General features: G+C 38.3%; 1 protein-coding gene across 1 annotated transcript; it reads left to right on the top strand.

Annotated features, from left to right (window-relative positions):
* The first annotated feature begins 2,027 nt into the window (after positions 1–2,027).
* On the top strand, positions 2,028–14,400 carry LOC107695728 (solute carrier family 26 member 10-like). The gene is made up of 18 exons (XM_016495753.1): positions 2,028–2,317; positions 3,236–3,346; positions 3,557–3,714; positions 3,844–4,008; positions 4,149–4,301; positions 4,554–4,636; positions 9,396–9,543; positions 9,692–9,805; positions 10,022–10,099; positions 10,366–10,461; positions 10,565–10,671; positions 11,321–11,390; positions 11,567–11,746; positions 12,891–12,945; positions 13,046–13,134; positions 13,225–13,279; positions 13,478–13,686; positions 14,362–14,400. Exons 1-18 carry the CDS (start codon positions 2,053–2,055, stop codon positions 14,398–14,400), a joined length of 2,175 nt encoding a protein of 724 aa, XP_016351239.1. The 5' UTR covers positions 2,028–2,052.
* The last annotated feature ends 2,597 nt before the right edge of the window (positions 14,401–16,997 follow it).

The following is a 16,997-nucleotide window of genomic DNA, read 5'->3' as shown; positions in this document are numbered from 1 at the left end:
ATTTATTTTTTTAAATATACCTGTATATTGAAGTTATTTACTTTTAGTTATTTTAGTACTTCAGTTTAAACTAAATGTTTTTTTTACAGAAAATGTCTGTATTTATATTTTATTTTAGTTTATGTTTATTTTATTTCAAGTAATGAAAATGGATTTTTAATAAATTTTTAATTAATGCTAATAACCCTGAGTTAAGTAATATTGATATACTATTGTAGGTTTTTTGTATATTTTTTATATATTTTTTATATATTTTTTTGTTTTCACTGATTTAAGTTAAAACTTTAGTAATTTTTTTGTTTTTGTCACTTCTTTTAATTTTTCATAATTTTTTTTAAATGTCTATATAGTTTTTATTAATTTTGATTTATTAGTTTTAGTTTATTTTGTTATTTTGTTATTTTGACACCAAGTTACATTAAAGAAAAATGAGAACTGTTGCCTTGGCAACTAGTTGAAATAATTATAATAATTAATAAATTATAACAAGTAATAAAATACTTTTGTTTAAGTTGATTAAAGTTTAAGTTTTTTATATTTTATTTTAAAAGTAGTCTTAAAAGTTAAGGGAACATGTCACCCAAAAATGAAAATTTGCTGAAAATGTACTCGCCTTAGATGTAGATGAGTTTGTTTCTTTATCAGAACAGATTTGGAGAAATTTAGCATTGCATCACTTGCTCACCAATGAATCCTCTGCAGTGAATGGGTGCCGTCAGAATGAGAGTCCAAGCAGCTGATAAAAGCATCACAATAATCCACAAGTAATCCACACAACTCAAAATTAAATTCTTGTGAAGTGAAATAAGAAACAAATCTATCATTAAGATGTTTAACTAGACCATCGCTTCTGGCCAAAATACGAGTCCATAATCCATAATATTGCTTCCTCCAGTGAAAAAGTCCGCTTTTGTCTTCTCACATCAACATTTTTTTGTTTAGAACCATTCTGGACAGTTTTCACTCGTAAATTGTGCTTGATCTGTGCCTATTTCTCTCCTAAATCAGACGAGATTACTTTTTCACTGGAGAAAGCAATATTATGGTTAGTGGACTCGTATTTTGGCCTGACGCATCAGTTTAAAGTTAAAAATGTCTTAATGCTGCATTTGTTTATTACAAACACGCAGCTTTTCAATTCACAATTAATTTACTTGATTCACTGGAGTCGTGTGGATTACTTGTGGATTATGGTGATGCTTTTATCAGCTGTTTGAACTCTCATTCTGACGGCACCCATTCACTGCAGAGGATAAACTGGTGAGCAAATGATGTAATGCTAAATTTCTTCAAATCTGTTCTGGTGAAGAAACAACATCTTTGATGGCCTGAGAGTGCATAGATTTCATTTTTGGGTGAACTATCCCTTTAACGGAATAAAAAGAGTGCATGCTCGCCAGAGTCATATTGCGGTTTGATCAGCGAGGCAAAGAAAACATATATGATTACTCTTCACAAAGCAGCTTTGGTTCCTCAAAGCACATGAAGACACTAAAAAGGCAGGGAGAAATCGACCCCCTTCTCGGAAATGACCACCTCTCATAATCAGTAATAGTTGTGGTTTGAGGTTTCACCTTCATCCTGTAAACAATAGTACTTTGATCCTCATGCAGATGTCACACAGAGCAATACATTGTACACATTCTATACAACATGACTCCTCATGTCAAGGCCATGAAGAAAGAGTCTGTTTGAAGAGTTAGGAGGAGGGACTGAGAGCAGGTCTATGTGTTAAAGATGAGTGTTCATGTCATTGTCTGTTTTGTAAAAAAAGCCTTTAGCGGCAGGACCTGGAAGACATAACATTGAGGTTTTTCAAGTATACCTATGGAGCCTGTTTCATAAAAGTAGGATGTTTCTTGCTGTTTGATTTTGACTTTACCTAAAAAAAAAAAAAAGACACTGGTGTTTAATTGGCTCCAGTACTTGACATGAAAATACAATGATGTCAAATTCCAGCGACTCCTATAAATGAGGGGTTGGGCACTTGTTTGGAGCAGTTTAACTCTGAAGATTATTTACCTTGCTCTCAGAAGAACACTTTAGGACGATATGAGCGCATCAGTGGCAGTACATAGAAATATATACACTGAGGATCGCTTCAGACAGACGTATGGTACGGAAGACCAGTCTGGAGGGAGAGAGCGGCTCCGCGACAGACTGGCGCAGAGATGCAGCTGCTCTCAGGTGGACTGTCTTCACCTGCTCAAGAAGAGACTGCCCGTGTGCAGCTGGCTGCCAAAATACAAGATCAGGAAATGGCTTTTAGGAGATATCATAGCGGGGCTGACTGTTGGAATAGTGCACATTCCCCAAGGTAAAAATAGAATAAACTTTAATTACTTAGTTTTTTTTTAAGTTGTAGTAGGCAATGAAATAGTAAAGAGAAAGAGATAGTTCGACAATATGACAAAGTTATTACATAAAATCAGGTTAAGATCATTCACGTGAACGTATTTAACAACATATTTTTGTATGAGTTTCTCTTTGATGAGAGAAACTTTTTAAATCTTTAAACACATTTTAGGCTGTTAGGCTACTTTAATATAAACTTAAAAAGTATAAAAATGAGTTGTTTGTAAAAATACGTTATATAATTATCAAATAAATTATATATCGATTTTGTTTTATACTTTTTGATATGTTATTAACGTTTTTAATAACATTTCAATAAGAAAAAATAACATTTTTTCAAATAAATTAATAAATAAGGTATTACCTATCAAATAAGAAGAGATACGATAATTTATTTGCAACTTGAATAGTACACGGGAGTATACACAACTTAATAATTACTTTAAAAAGGTGTTTTCTACTGTCAAAAATATATATTTTGGAATATAATATAATACGAAATATAATATATTAAGAAATGTTTAGAACAAATATCGTGACGTTTTCTTACTCCATTCGTCCTGAACAAAACTTTTCATAAATCGGCCAAATTTATTTATTTAACTTTTCTTGTCACATGACAGTAATATGGCGTCCTACATGTTCTTTACGCGGTCAGTTTGATATAGATTGTTGACCGATTACAAGTAATAAATAATAATAATAATAATAATTCCGAGAATAATTACGATGTTGATAACATATTCATATTATAAACTGCATATTCAAGAATTTGAATTTAAATTTTAATGTATTTTAGTTTAGTAGATGAAATATGCTTCATGTCTTTGACCCATATTCAAGACAACATAAATGATAAAACATACTGTTTGTTTGCTAGGAATGGCCTTTGCTTTGTTGACATCAGTGGCACCTGTCTATGGCCTTTACACATCCTTCTTCCCTGTAGTTCTCTATATGCTCTTCGGCACTGGTCACCACGTTTCTACAGGTAAAAGACTTTCATTTACCATAGTTTAGCGCTGTGGGGAAAAAACTGGTATTAAAAACCTGGTTCCACAAAGTTTCCACAAATTTGTTCACCTATTACATTTTAGATACCAATATTCCCAAGAGTGCTTCAGTATTTACAGTGTAATTAATCTGCAACCATGTTTAACCAAGAAAATGAAATACCATTTCAAGAGTTTGACTTTTGTAGGTACCTTTGCTGTGTTGAGTCTGATGACTGGTTCAGTGGTGGAGCAACTAGTTCCCATCCCGCTCGCTCTGAACTCCAGTAGCCCAGAGGGCACAGAGTTTGAGGCCCAGAGGATTGGTGTGGCATCAGCTGTAGCATTTCTCTCAGGCATAATGATGGTAAGACATATCTACTGGATTTAAACACATAGCATCTGTCTGTTTTTGTTAAGCAATATGTTGTCTGATGAAATATTAGACTCAGACTACAGAATTATTATAGCATTTTGCTTGTTTTTATTGTCCCAGCTCTGCATGTGCGGGCTCCAGTTGGGTTTCCTTTCCACATACCTCTCAGAACCGATTGTTAAGGCATTCACAAGTGCAGCTGCCTTCCATGTGACCGTTTCACAGCTGCAAAGCATGTTGGGATTACGGCTACCCCGATATGCTGGTGCCTTCTCTCTTTTTAAGGTCAGAAATGGTGTAACACAGACTGTTTTTTCTGTTCTGGTTATTAGTTTAATAATTCTAGCTACAACTACTGCAGTATCACTGACTATAACTGAGCAAAAATGAGTTAGGCATGTCAGTAGCTCCTTTTAAACCCACAGACTCTGGCTTCAGTGATGGAGAATGTGCCCAACACTAATTTGGCTGAGCTGGTGATCTCACTGCTCTGCCTGGCTGTTTTGGTGCCAGTTAAAGAGGTCAACTCACGCTTTCGGGAGCGTCTGCGCACTCCCATCCCCGTGGAGATCATCACTGTGAGTTTGCACTCCACAACAGATATTTAGAACAGTGGAGCAGTAAAACATTTATTCACCTTTGTGCTTATTTTCCTTCCAATTTCTGTGATACTGTGTGAATTACAGACATAAATAAGCAAATGAACTTTTATACAAATATTTGCCATTCACCCGACAACTAGTCCAATATAATGAGAATTTCATCATCTTAGTTTCTGCTGTTGTCTACACTGTGAAAAATAATCTTTCATTCTCTTGTGGCTCCTGCAGGTAATAATTGCAACAGGAATTACATATGCCTTTTCTTTGGATTCCAAATATGACATACAGATAGTAGGACACATTCCAGCAGGGTAATATAGTCTTTTTTTAATGATGTATTTTTTAAAATAATATATAATTTTTTTTTTTATGTTTTTGAAAGAAGTCTTCTGTGCTTACCAAGGGCTGCATTTATTTGATCAAAAATACAATAAAATAGTAATATTGTTAAATATTATTACAGTTTAAAATGTTTTCTATTTTAATATATTCAAATGTAATTTTTTTCCTGTGATGGCAAAGCTGATTTTTATGTAGTCATTTCTCCAGTCTGCAGAAATCATTCTAATGTGCTGATTTGGCGATCAAGAAATATATCTTATCATTATCAGTGTTAAAAACAGTTCCCTTTCAGTCGGTCACTTCAACGTTGTGTTGAAGTTCCGACACTAGGGGTTGCACTTGGGAGCCCAGACACCTCTGACATCATTGAGAAAAGGCCAATGAAATTGGTGCCCATGCTGAAGCAGCTTTTGTGGATGGTTTATGTCCTTCTTGTGAGGACATAGCTATCGGCACATTGCACTCGTGGCTCGCGTTCTTATTTAAAAAGACCACGAGTCACCTCAGCTGCTTCCCGTCCTGGCCCTTCTACTTCTGGGTATGACTCAAATAAACTGGCACTTCTGGGTGCTGTGCGTTGGTCTGAGCCTGACGCTGAGATGTAGGGTTGGGTATCGTTTGGGTTTTTTACGATCCCGGTGCCAAATCGATACTTTTAAAACGGTTCCAGTGCCTAAACGGTGCCTGAACCGATACTTAAAAAAAAAAAAAAAATGATAGGATGGATTGGCCATTATTGAGCGCTATAAAAACATTTAATGTCTGTTTCATTCATACTGGACGCCAGAGGGCGCCCTCGTGCAGAAACTCCACATGTGCATCAGTATAGTTTATCTGTGTTATTCAAGCCATCTTTGATATTTTCATCATAATTAAGTATATAATCCATTGCTAATCGACATAGCCTTTTTACCATATGCTTTTTACAGTATAGAACATATTTTCTGCCTCATTCTGTGACAAGAAGCCACATCAGATCACAAAAGGAAGCAGTTGTGGAGTAAAAAACGTTATAATGTTCTCTTTTGTTGGACAACAGGTTTAGAAACGCTTCTCATTGCAAGTCATTACAAGGGAAGTTTAGCTTTTGGCATTTTAATTTAAGAATGTTTAGCTTAGCTAGCTAACGGTATCTACCTGCTGTCATCAGAGCAAGTGTAATTGCTGCATTCATGCGCTCCTCGGATGCTCTCATTTCCCGAGTTGTGCTTTTAAGTCGGAATGTGAAAACAACATGGACACTCACGTTACTACAAAGATGTGTTGGATTTGTATTATTAGAGCTTTCCGACTTGCATTCTTAGAATTTTCTCAGTCGGGAAATTATTTTTCACGTGCGGTGCCGGTGATCCTTATGTCCGTTTCGGAGAACCAGAGAACAAATATTTCAATCGATCACTCAAGCATTTAAGTGGCACCGAAATGAGGCACCGAAATCTGCGTTCTGATTCTGTTCTAGTACATACCGGTTACATAGGTACCGGTGCCATATTGGCACCGGGTTTCGGTACCCAACCCTACTGAGATGGCAGCTGTGCTTACCCAGGCAGCAGAGAGCATCGGGCTTGAGTGGATTCTTCCACCCTGTCCTGAGCGCTCTCACTTGAATGATTGGTTCTTGGAGACCAACCGTGACACTCAGCCACACTCCGCCCCAGTTTCTTTCTTCCCAGAAGTGCACAAGGAGTTGATGAAATCGTGGAAGGCACCTTTCTGCCAGAACACGATACATTGGTTCCTCCGCTCTCACCACCCTTGACAGCAGTCCAGCAAGAGAATTCACAGGGGTCCCCCGGGTGGAGAAAGCGATTGCGGTGCATTTTGTGTGTGAAACGCCACCACCTGGAGGGGCTGTCTGGGACTCCCGTCCAGAGCATATAGGAAAAGAAAGGACGTGGCCAAGTATGGTGTCCCATACTTGGAATTTGTGCTTTGCATTTAACCCATCCAAGTGCACACACACACCAGTGAGTAGTGAACAAACACGTGCACATACCGTGAACACACACCCGGAGCAGTGGGCAGCCAATGCTGCGGCACCCAGGGAGCAGTTGGGGGTTCGGTGCCTTGCTCAAGGGTCTCACCTCAGTCGTGGTATTGAAGGTGGAGAGAGTGCTGGATATTCACTCCCCCATGACAATTCCTGCCGGACCTGAGACTCGAATTCGCGACCTTCAGGTTACAAGTCTGACTCTCTATCCATTAGGCCACGACTGCCCCCATATAAGCTACCTCGTCCCTTGTGGTGAGAGCTTATGCTGTTTCTGGACAAGCTGCGTCCGCTCTGCATACCATGGCTGTCCTGCAGGTTTTCAGGCCAGGGTCTGCACAAGGGTGGTCCCAACCCGGAGCATGCAGGAACTGCGTTCAGCGACTGACTATGCCCTCCGGGCTATGAAGGTCAGAGGCTTCTGGGGCATACGGCATCCTCAGCTGTGCTTACGCCATTGGACCTGATGCATATGAGACCGCTTCAGCATGGGCTTCATACCCGAGTCCTGAGATGGGCATGGCACCGAGGCTCACACCTCCCAAGAGAAGGGCACAATCTGGCACCCGCTCCCAGATCTCTGGAACCTCCGTGTTTGGTCCCTTGACGTGACCAGGAGGAACTCTGGTCTTTCACCTGCAGTGGTGAATATCATTATGCAGGCTAGGGCCCCCTCTACAAGGAGGCTATACGACCTGAAATGGCGCATTTTTGTGAATTGGTGTTCTTCCTATGGGAAGGATCCTTGGAGATGTGGCATCAGATCTGTGATATCCTTCCTCCAAGAGAGCCTCGACAGGCGCCCGTCTGCATCTACATTCAAGGTGTACGTGGCCACGACACTGTACATTGCAGATCAGTGGAGAAGCATGATCTGATTCATAGGAGGCACCCGGAAGTTGAATCCTCCAAGGCCGTGCCTCATTCCCTCTTGGGATCTCTCAGTGGTCCTTCAGGCCTTACAGAGAGATCCGTTTGAGCCCCTTCAATCAGTTGGACTTAGTGCCCTCTCTATGAAGACGGCCTTCCTGACTGTGCTCACTTTTATCAAGAGGGTAAGGGATCTTCAAGCCCTCTCTGTTTATGAATCACAACAAGAATTCAGGCTGGCAGACTCTCTCGTTGTTCTGAGACCCTGGCCTGGATATGTGCCCATGGTTCCCACCACCCACCACACTTTTAGAGATCAGGTGGTAACCTTGCAAGCTATCCCCCCACAGGAGGGGGACCCTGACCTGTCTCTGTTGTGCCTGGTGTGAGCCCTACACATCTATTTGGAATGCACACAGAGTTTCAGACTGTCTGAACAGCTCTGTGTCTGCTTCAGAGATCAGCAGAAGGGGAATGCTGTCTCCAAACAAAGGATCTCCCACTGGATTGTGGATGCAATCCTTATGGTCTATCAGGCCAGAGGCTTACCATGCCCACTGGGAGTGAGGGCACACTCAACCACACTCAACTGCTGCTTCGTCAGCTTTAGCAAATGGTGCCTCATTAGCAGATATTTGTAGAGCTGCAGGTTGGTCTACACCTGATAGATTTGCCAGATTCTACAATCTGCGAATGGAACCAGTTTCATCTAGAGTTTTGAGCACTAGCTCTTAAACTCAGATGGCTGGTAGGGTGTAGAGCTTGCATTAAGTGAGGTGGTAATGTGCGCTTATTGAGTCCAGTTCAATTCCTTCTTATGAACCCTGGACTACCCTTCCATGACTCAAGCGTAGCTGAGTTTAGCGGAGGAACTTGCTACAAGAATCCATTACGAGTTAATATCCCTCGAGTGAACTCCACATGTTACCTCCCCTTTGGGTAGGATGTGGTCTCCGTAGTATTCTTTCCCCACTTGGGGAAACAAACTCTTCCCCTACGTTACAACCAGGACTTCTCAACTGTCATATTTCTTACTTTTCTCAAAATGAGAAAAGGCTCCAGCTGGAGGTGACTTCTGCCTTTTTTGGCGGCTTTCCCTGATGTTGGAGAGCGAGGTCATAAGTCTTGGGCGTTGGAAGGTTACGAGGAGGAGAGGTGCATTTGGTTGTGGCATGCTGGACTTGTCAATACCTGTGACCCCATGGACTCATAACGCAGTTCAGCAGCTGTGGTATTTAGTATAGGGACCCCTAGTGTTGGAACTTCGACACAACGTCGAAGTGACCGACTGAAAGGGAATGTCTCAGTTACATATGGTAACCCTCGTTCACTGATGGAGGAAACAGAGACATTGTGTCCCTTATGCCACAACTCTGAACTGCTTCTGAGTGGGTTGAGACTCTTGTCGACTTCTCAGAACATTTGCTCAGAGTGGGCAAATGCAATGCTGGACTATTTAAAGGACGTGGCCAGCTACGCAAATTTTGCTCGCCAATTTCATTGGCCTTTTCTCTATGATGTCAGAGGTGTCCGGGCTCCAAAGTGGGACCTCTAGTGTCGGAACTTTGACACAACATCTCCGTTCCCTCCATCAGGGAACAAGGGTTACCATACGTAACCAAGACGTCATGCCATTTAATATTTTTGTGGAAAACTCAATGCATTTTGAGTTTTGAAATTCTGAAATTCATTTTGACATATTTTGAATATGAAATTCAAAAGAATGTGTTTGTAACAATGCAAAAGTCTTTACTGTCACTTTTGATCAATTTAATGCATTGATATATTGAAGTATATCTAACCTGCATTTTAAATATACATCCTGCAGTTTAACTAAAACTTGAAGCTAAATATTTACAACTTTTCAGTTTCCCTAAGCCACGGCTGCCTGCATTGGAGACTGTTCCAGAAATTGCTGGTGACACAGTTGCTATCACCCTTGTTGCCTACGCTGTTTCTGTATCTCTAGCCATGATTTATGCTGATAAGCATGGATACTCCATTGATCCAAATCAGGTAGACACTGTAATAATAATCCAAGTTCTAAACAGTTTTCCTGGGTTCGACTGGTGGAGCATGGCGCTAGTAAGGCCAGAGTTATGAATTTGTAAATGCAAAGTGTTAATGTCATCAAAAAAACAATGTTCTTTCATTTTTGTCGTAGGAGCTTCTAGCACATGGGATCTCAAACACTGTCTCATCTCTTTTCACCTGCTTCCCCAACTCAGCTACACTGGCCACCACAAACGTACTGGAAAGTGCCGGAGGTCACACACAGGTACTAGTTTGTTTGAAATCTCCAGTTTTTTCAACCACTTATACCATGTTAGGAAACTAAGCAATGTTATGCAGTAAAGGTTCTGCTGAGATAATATATGAACACATACTGCAGTATGTTCACTGCTAAAAGTGTAAGTTAATAATTTTCTGTACAAGTTTGTCAAACATAGTAGGAGTTAGATACAATAAAAAACCTTTTTCTGTACTTTAACAGCTTGCAGGACTGTTCACAAGTCTGGTTGTTCTTATTGTACTTTTGCTGATAGGACCTCTATTTTACTTCTTACCAAAGGTAAGAGTCCCTTCATCTATGGCACATTTGCAATGAATTTAACTTCCATAATTTGACATATTTCAGAGTGAAACAAGAGTATTTTCTTAAGTGTAAGTTGCTTTGGATAAAAGTGTGTGCTGAATGCATAAATGTAAATATTTACTTATGGGTCATAGACATTTAGTAACAAAACAAACAGGGTAATTTTTGATTTCATGCTCTATTTAAAGAATTACCAGTATAACCAGCAACATCACTGTCTCTCTCTTTTCTCTCCAATGCAGGCAGTTCTTGCTTGTATAAATGTGACCAGCCTGAGACAGATGTTCCTGCTGTTTCAGGATCTCCCAGATCTTTGGAGAATTAGCCAAATTGATTTTGTATGTTTTTACCTCCTCTCGTTCCCAGAGAAGTATCTTTAATTTCTAACTGGCATTGTGTCCAGCTGATTAATTTCAATCCTTGTAATGTGTGTTTGAGCAGATGGTGTGGCTTGTAACCTGGCTCTCGGTAGTTGTGCTAAATGTAGACCTTGGCCTGGCCATTGGGGTGGTCTTCTCCATGATGACAGTTATCTGTCGCACACAGAGGTATCATTATGACATTATATGCTCATTTTGTTACAAATTTATTGGATAATTCTGTTTAATGGATAAAATGACACTTTCCATTATGACTATTTGGGCTTTCATGTAGTCACTTCTTGAGATATTTATTATAAATTAGAGCAAGGTTTACTAACTTCAGGGTCATGATCCCCACTAGGGGTCACTAGAGCTCTTAAGGGTAGCCAAACATATATTATGATTTCACTCTAATCTGTGCAATAAAAACATGAATGAGTGAAAAATATTCTGTTAGAAAAGAAAATATAATAGATTATAAAAATATATATAATTAAAAATAGATTAAACCCCTATGGCTAAGGTCAGAACTAATTCAGAACAAATTCTAAGCAACACCATGCAACATATTGGAAGTAAGTAATGATTTTTGTATAGGAAGCTACTCATTGTATTTGCTGAAGAAATGCGTGCACAGGTTTAATTATCTGCTTTAATTATGCGTTCCAAAGCTCAGGGGCTGTATAAAAACAGCGAACCAGTATCCCTTACAGACCCCTGTGTTCCAAAACAACCTTCCTCTCCTGGCGGATATGAAATTCACATTTAAGGAAAGGGGAGATAAAGTTGAGACAAAAAGATGTCTCTGAACTCATAATAAACTTTCTGTTTTCAGGGCCAGCTGCTCTGTTTTAGGAAGAGCCGCCAACACGGAGATCTACAGATCCATCAACAACCATAATAAAGTGAGTCAACAGTCATCATATTAAGTTTCTTTTCTTATTACCACATGTAATGTAATTTGCTATAATTAGAATTGGGCCTTGTGCATTAACCTTTGCTCTGCTGCATTTGTCTTAGTCACATCTCTGTTGTGTAACTGACAATGTGATTATACCCTCTTCATCCCTCTGTACCGCAGTGCTATGAAGTCCCTGGTGTAAAGATCCTGACCTACAATGGGCCCATCTACTATGGGAACCGTAGCTTTTTTAAGGCTGATATGGCTCAACTTCTGGGCCTCACCCCTGAGAGGATACGCAGCCGAGAGAAAGCCCTGAAGGCCATGGAAAAGAGAGAGAGAGAGGCCATTAGCTCTGTAGTAAGATGATCAATCCATCAGTTTATATGTAATATGCTCTTCAAGTTTTTTTTTCTTTTCTATTATTGGCTTACTATAGATAGTCCACTGGCATTTTATGTGTTGCATGATATTGAATAATATAGATAATCTCTGATTATTTAAATAATGTGCTTGAATTAAAAACTAGTTCTGAATGTTCATAAGCCACATTCAGAGCTGTTGTAAATGCACAAGTGCACATTCAGTGTTGAAGGCATAGTTCACCCAAAAATTTTAATTCTGTCAAAATGTACTTGCCCTCATGATGTTCCAAACCATGAGACTTTGGTTAATCTTCAAAACACAGAAGATATTTTTAATGTAACTTGAGAGTTTCTCTATTGAAAGCCAAAACTTATGAGATCCAAAAATAATTACTTTAGACTTGTGTGTACATATAAACACACATACGTACATAGGACACATCACATATGGTAAACATAGCAGATTGTGTGTGCGTCAACCTCATTGATACACTTTTGAGTTTCCACTACCATATGTGATGTGCTCTACGGATGTGTGTTGATCATTGTTTAGATGTAAATAAAAGCCTGAATTAAATCTGTTCATCATAGAATGTGATCATATATCTTCGCAAGAGTTGGATAAAACTGCTTGATTCATATGGATTCATTTTATGATCGTGGAAGTTTTGGTTTTCAATAGAGGGACAAAAGCTTCTCAGATTTCTCAGAACATTTTGTGTTTCAAAGATTAAAGTCTTATGGATTTGCAACAACATGAGGGTGAGTAAATGATGGCAGAATTTTTTTTTGGGGTGAACTATGCCTTTAATGTGTCATGTTGCATGTAATTATATAATTAGAATATTGAACTATATTACTTGGTGTAAGAGCTGTTTATTTGGATAATTATAAATAATAAGTTTAATTCTTCATTAAACACCAGTGTGTTTTATCATAGCTGTTGTTGTGGTTTTATTTTATGAGTATTCAAGTGGTTTTAAAATCTAGTAAACCTCTGAAAGGCTTTACTAATCAGGCCTGTACTTTTATGCTGATATGTCTTTGTATTGATATTTTGGAGATTTTGTTCTAACAGCAACAAAGTAATATATTATGTAAAGAAAACATCTGATTGGATAACTGTATTGTTTTTCAAGGAGCAAGGAGTTACAGACAGTTCATTTTCTTCAAAGAATGACTTGTTCAGATCAGGTGCATTCCCACTTGTTCAAGTAATACCAACAATCACATTAAAGTGTCTTTTATTTCAGATGTTTCACACCCATGGGGTTTTCTCAATTGTTTACTGCAGAGATGGCTGAGGGTGAAGTCCAGGCTGTGTTGATAGACTGCAGCAGTGTCATTTTCGTGGATGTTGCAGGAGCTCGGTTATTCATACAGGTGAGCCGGACAATATAGGTTTTGTTTTGACACCCATCAACATCGTCATGAAAAATGTCATATGCTTACAGAACTTATATCCTGCCACAGATGTGCATGGAGTGCCAAAAGTTCGGGGTACGGATATACCTGGCTAACTGCAATGGTGAGTTTTCACATACTGTACAGGTGCATCTCAATAAATTAGAATGTCATGGAAAATTATTTCAGTAATTCAAGAGTTGAATTACTGAAATAAATTAACTTTTCCACGACATTCTAATTTATTGAGATGCACCTGTATATATACTTGGACAAACCTTTCAAACAATTTCCTGAGCATAAAATATTCTCTCTTCTGTAGAGAGTGTACTGAAGATTCTCACATCAAGCGGGCTGATGAACTACATGAATCCTCAGCATATTTTTGTTACAATTCATGATGCAGTGGTCTACATACAACCAAGTCTTCTGACTTCTCGAGGTTCAAGTGGCATGATGGCAGACCGAGAGAAACTTAATTTCTGCTGCTTTGGCTTATCACTCTCGTCCTCTGTTTTCTTTCTCTTCTCTGTAAGTGGAGTGGTCGCATGGCAACGCTCGAGATGTTTTTTTAAATTGCTAGTGCTATTTCTCGACGTCGATAATTCTCTTGGGTTTATACAAAGGTTGCATTTGACAATAACGTTCTTCTTGTCCTTATCTTGGACAAAATCGAAGTAATGCGCGTACGTCCATCTCGCGAATGTACTGTCTTCTGCCATTTTCATCCATTTGCCGCTTTTCCACTGCGAACCGAGCTCAGAGGCTGAAATCATTCCGCGTTACAAAGTAAAAAGTTCCACCAGCGAGAGGGAGATTAATGACACCACACGCGCCTATTCACTAACCACGAACAGGAAATAGAACTTACTTGCGGGATTTTTTATTTGTTAATGTCTTGCGGGCGAAAAGTTTGTTGTAACGCAAGCGTTACTGAACATGTACCGAGTAAAATATTACTGAAAATGTATTAGTAATGCCTTACACTACTGCGTTACAGGAAAAAGTAATACGTTACTGTAATACATTACTTTTGTAACGCATTACTCCCAACACTGCATACAACAGCAGCGGGTATGATGCAAAAGCTTCATGTACATCCTCTCATACCTCTTCAACAACAAATCAGCTTATTTTTATGTGCTAAACTGTGGCGTTATGGCACAATTGCATTTCCATTTAACATTTCATCATTTTGTTTGACAGGAGAAACCACCTGAGAACAACACAACGGTATGGGTGTGATGTATCTGACACAAAGTAATGCAAGACTGAGACTCAAAATAGGAAATGAAGAACCAGTGGGTGACTACGAATGTGTCAGAGAAATGACTTAAAGTCATTCCAACATTTATTTCGACTCAACATGCTGTGATGAGGTTGTCAGGGCTATCTATAGTTGTTTAACAGTATGCAGCTGTAGTGTCTGTTGTGTTCATTATGGCCTGTTCACACAAAGACAAATGTTCGGTGCGACAATTCATTGCCATAAACATTTTAATTTGAATTAACAACCAGTAATGTGTGACCAGCACAAGGATTTTTTTAAGGAGAGGTGCTCTAATCTCTTTTCCTTATCAACCAATTAGATTCATGCTTTTGGTCACTTGCCCAGAACCACTGTTGTTACAGAAAGCTAGAGTTGGTGGCATTCACAAACAGATTATTTTGCTGATCGGTGGTCAATAGCTTGGCTCCCTTGTCTCTGTACTCTTGTATTTGGCGTTGGTTAATAAACACCATAGTAGCCTAAATACAAAAACCTGAATGGCTGTTTGAAAACGTATATACTGTATGACTTATTTCCTTTGCCATGACAAAAATGGAAAACGCAGCTCTTTGTGTACTGGAATAACTAGTCTTTTTCAGCTTTTATAGTGCCATCTACTGTCAGAGAGTGAAACTGCATTTTTATTCAGCGTCTGTGTGTTTTACGCATTGGTCTGAATAGGTCTGAATAGGTCTGAAATCGCACTGAATATTTGTGCCGAGCATTCATGTTGGTGTGAACTGGCTTTTACATGCACAAACATGATTTTCAGCAGTGCTAACGATATTGCTAGCCCTGCAAACTCCATGTGCGGGCAAAGAAGATAATGGTTATTTAATTGATTATGTACGTCTGAATCTTTTCAATTTATCAGAAGTGGCTGACTTGTTTTTTTTTTGTTTTTTTTTATGAAAATGGATGTTCTGATCATACATTGTTGCCATCCTTTACTTTTTGAGTATACATAAATGCTGTACATGTTACTAAAATGTCCTTTCATAAGCTATAGGCTATATATTATTTATGCAATATTCACATTTTTGTCAAACTAATCAGTAATCATTAAATGTTAAATGATTACCAAGAGACCAATCAAATAAATAATTGTCTTTGATTTATTTTGCAATAAACTTTTTATCTTTCACTGGACAATTCTTTTTTTTTTCCCCGGTATCATTTAAAAGGCAAAGTATAAAATAAAATGTCATTTTACTATATCCTGCTTCCCTCTTTTTAACCAGTTTGGGATCAAAATTGTATAAACTGTTTTAATTTGTAGAGTTAAATTTCACATTGCAAGTGAAGTACTACTGACTACCTTATTATATAACCTGTTACTACCTTGACCTGATAAAAAATACTGTTCAAACACACTCATCATTCAATCATTTGTTCTATTTAATGTTTGATGACTGCATTTTTCCTGGGATATTTCAAAGACCACTCTCGGGAGAACACGAGTTTTCTCTTTAAAGCTCAAGAAATACTACACTAATTGGCTGAATGGAAATCAGCCCATATTACTGGTGCAGAGGACTGCCCAGCTGCCATGTCTCAGCCACACTGAATGTTGGTGTTATACAAAAGACTTAAGATAATAATATTCAAAGATGATGTGATCCAATGTTGGTTTTTATTTCCTTTAAGAAGACATTTAAAATGTAATTATTTTTATTGAGACAATTCATTTTAATGATCGTTTATATATAATGAATAAATACTTAACACATTTACGATCATACTGTAGTTCAACAGAAAAAATCAAGACAAATAAAATAAGAGAGACTGGGGAAAAGCTGTCACAAGGGCAAACGTCTTTTTTCTGGCCCTTACTGGTGTAATATGTTTCTATATAAAAATGACTTTTAAAAATAAAAGTAGAGAAATTTTAATAAGGGATAGAAAACAAACCCTAAATGTGCCAGCTGTACTGTAGAATTTCCTGTCAACTTAGTGGACGTTCTGATGATCTGCCGCCATCTTGTGTCTTGAAAAGGAAATGGCCACATTAAATTGCCAGCAAAATATTTTCAAGAGACAGCCGCCAAATGTAGTTATTATTAGCTAATAGGGTAAGATGCACATAATGTACATAATGATGATGCATCAGCCAATTTGTTAATTAAGGGAAATAAATATAATCATTTGTTATTTTAGCTGGCATAGTAGGCTACAAAATGTAAAAATTATTTAAAAATATATTTTCTACCCCAATAGTCACATTTTAATTTTAATATCTCTCTTCAAAAAAACAAAACTTTTTTTACTCCACAATTATAAAAAAATAAAAATACAAAAAAACTTCTTGTTTCCAGAGACACAAAATTACCACAATTAAAGGGTTAGTTCACCCAAAAGGGTTAGTTCAGCGTTGCGCATGCGCCGGTGAGTCTCGTGAAAACCAACATTTGTTAACAGGAGCAAAGGAAGCAAAGTTTCCTTACTTTAGCAAAGGAAAACCAGTCTCCTCTTGGCTTATATCGAAATCCTCTGACATTCTTCTTTACAAATCCTCCATTTGTACTTCTAATTCATGACCGTTGTTTTGTTTTGATCTCTCCCATTCGCTTCC

Source organism: Sinocyclocheilus anshuiensis, unplaced genomic scaffold (assembly GCF_001515605.1).
Source record: "Sinocyclocheilus anshuiensis isolate Anshui unplaced genomic scaffold, SAMN03320099.WGS_v1.1 scaffold234, whole genome shotgun sequence".
NCBI lineage: Eukaryota > Metazoa > Chordata > Actinopteri > Cypriniformes > Cyprinidae > Sinocyclocheilus > Sinocyclocheilus anshuiensis.
This window is presented reverse-complemented; position numbering and strand designations above follow the sequence as displayed.

What these genes read in the sequence shown, in the direction of transcription:
- LOC107695728 (XM_016495753.1), top strand. Translation starts at nt 2,053, where the DNA reads ATGAGCGCATCAGTGGCAGTACATAGAAATATATACACTGAGGATCGC. An exon ending in GTTATCTGTCGCACACAGAG is followed by an intron (nt 10,672 to 11,320) that starts GTATCATTATGA and finishes TTCTGTTTTCAG; the next exon opens with GGCCAGCTGCTCTGTTTTAG. An exon ending in GAATGACTTGTTCAGATCAG is followed by an intron (nt 12,946 to 13,045) that starts GTGCATTCCCAC and finishes TGTTTACTGCAG; the next exon opens with AGATGGCTGAGGGTGAAGTC.